We start from the raw sequence: 8,690 nt of genomic DNA, 5'->3' as shown, positions 1-8,690 counted from the left end.
CACACGCGGTTAATTTAAATTAAAAAAACAAAAACAAGAATACGGCATGATTTCCATGAATCAAAAGAGTAAAAGGAATGATGAAGAAACAGGATTTAATGTAGGAACGTCCGGTCAATCAGCAACCCATGGAGAAATCGGCTGAAGGATGTTATTTGGAGAAGGGAAAAAAATGGCTGGTCACCCCAAACGACACCTTGAACAGAGTAATAGATTTGTAACGTGAGACATCATCCCTTATTTGGACTCAAGAGGATCAGTAGTAAGGTAGACACCAGAATCTTCCAGAACGTTTAAGAGGAATTTGTTAGGAATCCCGAAAGAACAAAAATAATAATAATTTTAAAAAAGCTGGTGAGCGGTGCTTGTACCTGGGCAGAGAGCGGCCTCTGTCCTCAGAGTCTGGGTCTCTACCGTCAGCTCGTCTTCAGCGAGAAGGCAGCAGAGAGGATGTTAATGGTGTGTTTGTGTGTGGATGGCAAGTCAGACTTTTCACACTTAAAAGAAATGCTTAAAAGTTGAACAGAAATTTCTACAACATTTGTTCCCAACTTATTATCATTTGTTTTTTTTACAGAACTTCTTTGCTAGTGATAGTTTTATGTTTGGGAATTGTGTTGTGTGTTCCGATATGGCTACGTTAACACACATCGATGAGGACAAGAAACCAAAAACTAGTCTAAGAGGAGCTGCAGCACCTTGCAAAAGTAACCATGCCCTGTGAACATTTTTCTTATTTGAACATTTTTCTTATTACAACCACTTCAATGCATTTTAGTGCGATTTTGAGGTGGTGTAGTACATTTCAAGCTTGAGGCATTCATTTTCAATTGGGTTCAAGTCCTGACTTTGGATGGGCCATTGTAAGACATGAAGCTACTATATTCCAAATCATTGGTTTCCAAAGTCAAACCTCAAGGTCTATTGTCCGGATTTATGAGTGTTTCAATCACAGTGAGGACTGTAATTGAGACAATTTAAACATTTTTCTTTTGGCCTTTTAGTTGCTACAGATGTATATTGTAGTATATCTGTAATTGTTCCACAATCTCTCAATTGTCAGATGATGGATGGAACAGTTTAGATGAGATTTTCAAAAATACACTGTCCTCAAAAACAAACATCTGAGGTGTTCACAGAACAGAAGCATTTGTTAATCTCGCGTAGTGGACGACGTTTACTTTTGTAGTGATTCGTAAAGGGAATTGATTACACTGGATTTCATTTGTTTAGGTGTAACACAGGAGTAAAGGGAGGTAAAAAGCAAACACACGCCATACTTGGTGATTTATATAAAATACATCAAAGTTTGCCATCGTAAAAAAAAAAAAAATCAGAAAAAGTGAAAATGTTCAGGGCACTTTTGCAAGGAACTATGCACAGAAAACAGAAATTTACACTTTGTACTCTTAGCATTTTCCAGCCGTGACCGCGCATGTCTATCTGAAAATGTGCAACAGTGAAACTGGACGCCTTTCTCACCTGTCGGATCCCAGTAGTCTGAAGATGCGTGTGTTGTCACAGATCTCTTGCGTGATCTAGGGAAAAAAAACAAACAGATTCTTGTCGATTCAAGGTAGACAGAAAGTGGACAGAAATTTGCAGACTGAAATCTACAGACTGGTTAAAAACTCTACAATGAGTGAGCCTCATATTTCCACTAGGTTTTATTCCCTGTTTAGACTTAGCGGTTAATCTTAACAGGCATGATGATACTGTTACTAACTTCTCGTTTCTGAGCAAAACAATCTGACCGGATAAATCTAGAGTGATTAGTCGGGAGTGTCACAATTACATAAAGTCTACAAAGCTATAGTTTTTACTACCAGAGAAAAAAAAGCTTATTGCCGTACTAGCTAGTGGTAAACATCTTCCACAACACTGTTGTGATCTTAATTTTTTATTTCAGAGTGGAAAAAGCAATTTCCTCTTGGGGTTCAATAAAGTACATTCTACTGTAAAAACACAGGTCAGCTCTAAAAGGTCAGACTAACCTCATTAGTCTTGAAACTTCGACCTTGCATGCCGTGTCTCCAGAAGGCCAGAACACTGTCCTGAAGACAAACTGCGGAAAAAGAAGACGTTCATTCTGCTTTTATCAAAAATAAGGCTTTTATCGTGAAACTAAATAGATAATTGAAAGTCCAGTGCTGGACAAGTAAGAAAAAGTTGAACGACAGACGTTAATTTTGTCCAACAAGGCGTAATCCTTAAAAAATGTCTTCCTTTGGAAACGCCTACTTTGTCTACAGACATACTTGTTATTCGGGGGTAGAGTGTCCTAACCTTTTCCTGCGCTAGAGGCCTTAGATTTTACCCATGACAAAAACAAAGTTATTTTTTGTTGTTAATGTGCAATTAGATAAGATTCCTAGGCAATGCTTTATATGAAGGGATGTGCATAAGACTGACATGACACTGTCATAAATATGACATAACACCTGTCATGAACATGAAGGAGTTCTTTATGAATGTTTATGACTGTTGTCATGAAGTGTCATTCGGTAAATAATGACACCTTCAATGCAAAGTTGCATTAAAAGTACATTAGAGGTACCAACTTTGACACTTTAATGCAAATATGGCACTTTTAATGGGCTTTAAAATTAAAAATGCAATTATTTACCAAATAAACATTCATAAAGACTTCTTCCTGTTCATAACAGGTGTCACGTCAGTCTTATGCACACCCTATCAAATAAAGTGTTACCAATTCCTATTCCAGAAAATTGGAGTCGGTCATTGATATGTGAACATTTCTTTAAAACAATAGGATATTTAATTGAAAGTCATGTTTTTTTCCACATTACTGTAATAATAATTTGTTTCAAAAGCTTTCTTAATCAGCTAGCCAGTTTTCCGTCCGTTACCTATAGCTTCGATCTGGAAGTTGAAGGTGAGCTCAGCGGACAACTTCCGGCTGGATTTTAGCCGGCCCTGGAGGTTCACTATCTTTATACATCCTGAATGACAAAAAAAACGATGAGATAAAAAGAAAAAAAAATTAATCAGAGTATGGCCTGTAAATATGTTTTCATTTGGTCTAAAAATGTAAACGTTGAGATGAGTAGAAGTTGTGTTTCTCACTGTCTAGGCAGACCAGAATAGTGTCTCGCTCCAGCTGCGTGACGTGGATCACGCATGTCTGCGGCATGTCTGCAAAGAAAAACATCAGGACCGGGTTTAGTTTCGATTCCAGTTGTTTTTCGCTAAAATAAAATAAGAATAAAAAGCCCCAGAAAGAGCCACGCCGCTCTGACCTGCTTCTGTGAACCAGGAGGAGGTAGCATTGGGGTTGACGGTGCCGAACCGGACCACCTGGTTGAGTTCGGTTCCTTTGCTGACCGCCACGCAGATCAGAGGGTACATGTGCTCCGGGACCACCAACATCTCAAAGACTTCCAACGGACATGGCAACGGGAAATCGATGTTCTGCAGAGAAAAAAGGAATTAGAAATATGGGAGAAAGTTTGCAGATGTGAAACTGTGTCAGATAGCAGATTATATTTGCCAAGTCAGGAATAAGTCCTACATATGCTTCATCTTCAAATTTCATAGTTTTAAAAGACTTGAATTTCTAGATTTGTGCACATTTGACAAAATATAATCTAGCGCAGTTTTTGAGTATTACTGCTTTCATTTGGCTTGTTGTAAAATAAAAAAAGGGAAATCTTAGTGTCTTGGTAGGCACCTAACGGTTCAATCTAAGTTCAAAGTTTCCCCCAAAACTGTTAAATGGCCCGTTAGTAGTTTTCTTAAAATTATTTATAGTGAGAGTGCAATCAGCTGGTCAAAAACATTAGTCAAACAAACTGATGGTTAAAATCAAGATGTGATGTGGCCAATTAAAGGCGAAGCAGCCAATTCAGACACAAAAGCATTGGATCAGATTTCTTTAGATTTTTGTCCTTTACAAAACACAAGTAGGGCCAAAAAGGCTGGAAAAAATTGATTTCTAAATGTATTCAGATGTAAAAATAAATACCATATTTTTCATGATTTCAAAGTAACTCAAATTTAAGACTTTTTAAGATCCTTATGAATGGAATTTAAGACCTATAATTCCACAGAAATGTACAGCCAACTGGCGATACATTTGCACTTACTTGATAGATGTACAAAAGCTAGGTAACTACCTAGCAAGGGTATATTAGCAGCTAGTTAGCCATCTCGAGTCACTGAATACAATGAGGATGTCGGAGTAGGACTCAAACTTTTGCCTGACAGAAAAAACCCCAAATAGAATATGCAAGTTTAAATAGTCATTCCGAGGCAAAATTTAAGACCTTAAGTCAAACTTCTTTAAAAATGTTTAAACATTTTAAGGCCTTCATTTTAAATACATGAATTTAAGGCTTTTAAGGTCGAGCAGGCTCTGAAACGCGCAGTCGCGTTTTTTGTCTGCCCTCAACAAAAAAAAAAAGGTAATCTTAAATGTTTACAATATTTTTTGAGAAAAAGGAGTATTTAGGAAAGACCTAGAAGTAGTTGTTTGCAGTTCAGAAGCTGTACTATCCTATAAAAATTATAATCAAGGTATGATTTTTTTCCCCATCTTATATATATATACTAAATGGATTTGTGTTTATGTGAATAAGTCAAGTAAAACATGTTTTGCTGAACTGTAAGACAAAAAAAAAGCTTGACATAATGTAGAGCAGTTTGGGGCTGACCTTGATGAGCATGAACTTCTGCATGGACTCCACCCACTCCAGCAGCATGACACTGGACTGGAAGGCTCCACACAGGTATTTATGGCCGGTGTACGGGTTACGGACTAGCAGGAAATGACACACATTATCACTCACAAGTCTTCTTTACAACCTTTGGTTTGATCTTACCATTTCCTGAATAGTAGGAAACTTCTTGAATTAAAAATTTCAATATGATTTTTTAAAAAAATATTGACTTTTATAACGTACGCACATATACGCTGAAGAGTTGTAAAATGAACAACATGACAGATGCTTACCCACACAACACTTTTGGCATCCTTTAGTGTCTGGAATCTTATTGGAAACAGCAAACTTCCTACAATCAGGCACAAGCAAACATTACTCACCAAAACAGGCTTATTAACCTGAGGTAAATATACAAAAACTTTATTCTGAATTGGCTGCTTTTGTTGTTGTTAACCTATTTAACTTCAAGTCAATAAAAGTTGATTCCTACAAAAAAAAAGAAAAGATAAAATGGCTAAAAAGAAAATGGAGACTGCAAATAATTAACAGGTTGGACTTCCTGACAGTGACGTTACCTTGGGATAATCTTATCAGGGAGTTTGTGTGTGGGAATGGCTACTGGTAGCTTCTGCAGCTGTCTGGCCTGTTCAAAGAGTCCGGACAGACTGTGGGAGTACAGCTGGGAGGCTTTTCCTGCAGCGGGACATTATTCATCACACACACCAGGTCATTACAGAGTGAGAAATCTGAAAAATCTAACGAGGAATGCAAAACAGCAGAAAAAACTAACGAATACAACATTAGCCGTCTGTTCAATATAAACGAGCTTCTCAACTCACCAGATATAGAAAGAAGACAATTGTTCATGACATACAACCACGTACACCTCCGAGGGAAGAGCTACAAACAAACAGAAATACTTAATTTATAGCAATAACTACAGGAAAATAACTGGTTAAGTAGCAATGTTCTAGTTGGGATAGTTTTACAATTACTTGTGTTTCTCTATTCAGCAAGAATGCAACTCCTGCATAATCAAAAATTGTAATTTTTTTTAAATAAGAACTTTTTAAAAAAAGTTAAGAAAAAGTATACTTTTTCATCCACTCATTGGTCACATTAAATCCCAGTTAAGCGCATAGACTCTTAACAAATGATGTTTTGCATTTATCATGTTGTGTCTGACCTGCTCCATCGTCGTCTCATGAAGCTCATTAAGGTTTAACGTGTAGATTCCCTCCTCGGCTCCGAATATCAAATACTGATCTGAAGCCCAGAAACACAAAAAAATGCTTAAGATTTAACAAACTAAAGTAAAAGGAGAAAGAGATTACAGATTTACGTTTGTTGCTCTAAACCCAGATGGGTTTTCCTTTTGGTTACCTCTAGTGTCGGGGTTGATCCAGGACGTGGCACAATGGATCTTCAGAGGACAGCCATTGAACACCTTGGAGAAACAGGCACCCATCTGTAAACAGGAAAGATGATCTATAACTTTATTCTTTATTAGCCTGACGTTCTTCTGTTGTCATGGTTATCCATCTTTGCGCCATATTTTAATGTCAAATATGGTGGAATTATCAAACAGAATCATTCGGTCATTAACTATAAGTATAGAAGTTCACCAGGAGTTTACCAAAGATGTTTCTAGAGAGGGATGCCATTAAACACCAAGTCATAAAAAAATGTGAGATGTGAGCTTTTAGCAGCTTTTCAATATTGAATTTCCACAACAGAATGACACTCAAAGTACCAATAACATTTTTATATCTAATTTTCTTGCCACTAGGTGGAAAACACTTAGTGCACTTTTTCACAAATATCAAAATCCCTTGGAAGAAAATGTATTTGTCTTCTTTCAGCTAAAGTTTTATGGTTTTCTGCATTTTACAGCTGGAAAAATGAAGTAAAATGGTGGTTCTTTAAAAATGTCACATTTCCTTCAGTAGCAGCGACATATTAAAATTTACATGTCTTTTTTTTAAGAGGTCATGCAACACTTGTTGCTCTCAAGTTTTATTTAGCTGGACTTGGGGGGAAATGGCTCTTTGGATGGTAAAGGTTATAGACTCCTGGTCTAGAAATACCAACATTTTTCCATTATTAATTGTCTAACATGTATCCAGACATGTAAAATATTCAAATCAAATTTCATACTTTTCCAGACTGCGCTTTGTTCTTCGGACTGCTACGCATGCAATTATTGTTACGATCTTTGTTTGACTGCTTGGAAAACGGTAAACTCCATCCATTTTCTTAAAAGACAAACAACTAAAAACCAACTAAACTAACTGAAATTGGCTCCACAAAATGATTTTGCTTTCTCGGAAAACCCTGAATTGTGGGTATTCTGACCATTGTGATCACAAAAGACACGGAAACTTACATGGACCTTCGGTGTTGGAGGAAGACCGTTACTGATAGGCTTCTAAGTCACAGACAAGAAAAGAAACATTTAGCAGCGTGCATATTTCAACAAACAGTTCAATACAATAATATTTTGTTTAATATCTAATCTGGAACTCAAGTAGAACGTTTACTTACGGGAACATCCTTCTTGTCTTTCCGTACGGGGACACTAGGGGGCATAGTGGACTGCCTCTCTCCAGGACTTTCCCTCTCACCATTATGGGGAGAGTTCAGTCCATTACCTAAAACAACAACACCAGCGACACAGCGGCTGAATGAGTGTGCGGCTGAGAGGCTTCAGACATATTTATTGGTCATAATGCGAACAATTTAACCTGAGGTACTGGAGACAGAGAGGAATTATACAGGCAAAACAACTCGGGAGCAGAGTGTGGGGAGGAGACTAGCAGGAAGAATACAGAGTCAAATATAATGCATGAGCAATGAAGGGTGTGAATGTGCCAACTGCTTACCGCTGGACAGCAGCTGACAAAACAACCTCTGCGCACACAAGACGATGCATTAGAAGCTGCATTACAAGCTGCACCGGTGGCATGAAAAGACAAAAGACCTCTGATCTGCTGAGTGGGTGTGGTTCAAGTGTTGTCAGCACTGCGTGGACGGGCGGAAATAAATCGGCGAGGGCGAGCGGAGCGACTGAGGCCAACGTCAAAAAATTCTGAATCCTATCCGCAGCACTTGTTTGTGAAGTTATTTCTGTTGCGACAATGTGCTGCTCCGACACAGACAGACCTACAGAAAACAGTGATTATCTCCTCCTCTGCTGTTGTTCTGAAAAGTCATTTTTGGAGAGTTTGGAAAGCCTGTTTTTTGCGAAATGAGTCCAATATCTCGATGGTGAGAAGGAATCCGCGAGTCGTGACCAAACCCTTGTTTTTACCCGGTCCTGTCAGCCCAACAACCCCATCCACAATGACACAGAAAGTCACACACTCGTGCTTAAGGAAGTCTTTCCCTGGCCAGCGAAGAAAACAGAAAGAAGGTATGACCTGTCAGAGGAAATCGCAGTGCTATGTAAAAGTATTTATGCCCCTTGACAGTTTTTATATTGCCACATACTTGACAAAGGTTTCACCAACTCAAATTTAAGACTTTTTAAGACAAGAAATAAAATTTAAGACCTTCATCATGACAGAAAAGTCCAAAAGCAATTGTGTATTTTTTATAGTAGGGCCAAGCTTTTTTGCATAGAATGCACATAGCATCGTAAGGGTTGGTCAATGGAAAAACAAGTGCTGTCCAGCCAACTTAACGTATTTAAGACCAACTTCAATATGTTATCTTAAATTCTAACGAATTTAAGATTTTTTAAGGCCTTAATTTCTGTTGAATTTAAGACTTTAAGGATGTGCGATTTTGTTGAGATTTTATCTGACAGCGCAACACAAAGTGATACAAACAATGAAGGGTAAAAATCTAAAAAAAAAAAGTGAATTTGTGTTCAATCTTCTTCAGTGAAAGCTTTGCAGAACAATCTTCAGCTGACATTCAGCCTCAAAGACTTCTGAGGTGTACTTTGACTGGCGTTGGACATCTAGAGGTTTAATTTCTTTTGCCCATTCATTGCGAAATAGCTCA

General features: G+C 37.8%; 1 protein-coding gene across 8 annotated transcripts in view; it reads right to left on the bottom strand.

The window, feature by feature from the left end:
• map4k3 (mitogen-activated protein kinase kinase kinase kinase 3) overlaps nucleotides 1-8,690 on the bottom strand; it is a 51,684-nt gene that overhangs the window by 3,377 nt on the left and 39,617 nt on the right. For 4 of the 8 annotated variants that reach the window (XM_023327628.1, XM_023327633.1, XM_023327632.1 and 1 more), the window contains 14 exons: nucleotides 7,227-7,333; nucleotides 7,069-7,110; nucleotides 6,066-6,150; nucleotides 5,869-5,948; nucleotides 5,522-5,582; nucleotides 5,258-5,375; nucleotides 4,973-5,031; nucleotides 4,674-4,777; nucleotides 3,261-3,432; nucleotides 3,088-3,156; nucleotides 2,871-2,963; nucleotides 1,995-2,065; nucleotides 1,483-1,538; nucleotides 372-425 (listed from right to left, as the gene is read on the bottom strand). In XM_023327628.1, the coding sequence (XP_023183396.1) occupies nucleotides 372-425; nucleotides 1,483-1,538; nucleotides 1,995-2,065; nucleotides 2,871-2,963; nucleotides 3,088-3,156; nucleotides 3,261-3,432; nucleotides 4,674-4,777; nucleotides 4,973-5,031; nucleotides 5,258-5,375; nucleotides 5,522-5,582; nucleotides 5,869-5,948; nucleotides 6,066-6,150; nucleotides 7,069-7,110; nucleotides 7,227-7,333 (1,171 nt within the window). Of the gene's footprint in view, nucleotides 197-371; nucleotides 426-1,482; nucleotides 1,539-1,994; nucleotides 2,066-2,870; nucleotides 2,964-3,087; nucleotides 3,157-3,260; nucleotides 3,433-4,673; nucleotides 4,778-4,972; nucleotides 5,032-5,257; nucleotides 5,376-5,521; nucleotides 5,583-5,868; nucleotides 5,949-6,065; nucleotides 6,151-7,068; nucleotides 7,111-7,226; nucleotides 7,334-8,690 lie in introns of all 8 variants that reach the window. The other 4 variants (XM_023327629.1, XM_014473375.2, XM_023327634.1 and 1 more) reach the window with 2 other exon arrangements.

The sequence above is a fragment of the Xiphophorus maculatus genome, chromosome 22 (assembly GCF_002775205.1).
Source record: "Xiphophorus maculatus strain JP 163 A chromosome 22, X_maculatus-5.0-male, whole genome shotgun sequence".
NCBI lineage: Eukaryota > Metazoa > Chordata > Actinopteri > Cyprinodontiformes > Poeciliidae > Xiphophorus > Xiphophorus maculatus.
The sequence above is the reverse complement of the archived record's forward strand: the minus strand, read 5'-3'. Positions and strand labels throughout refer to the sequence as shown.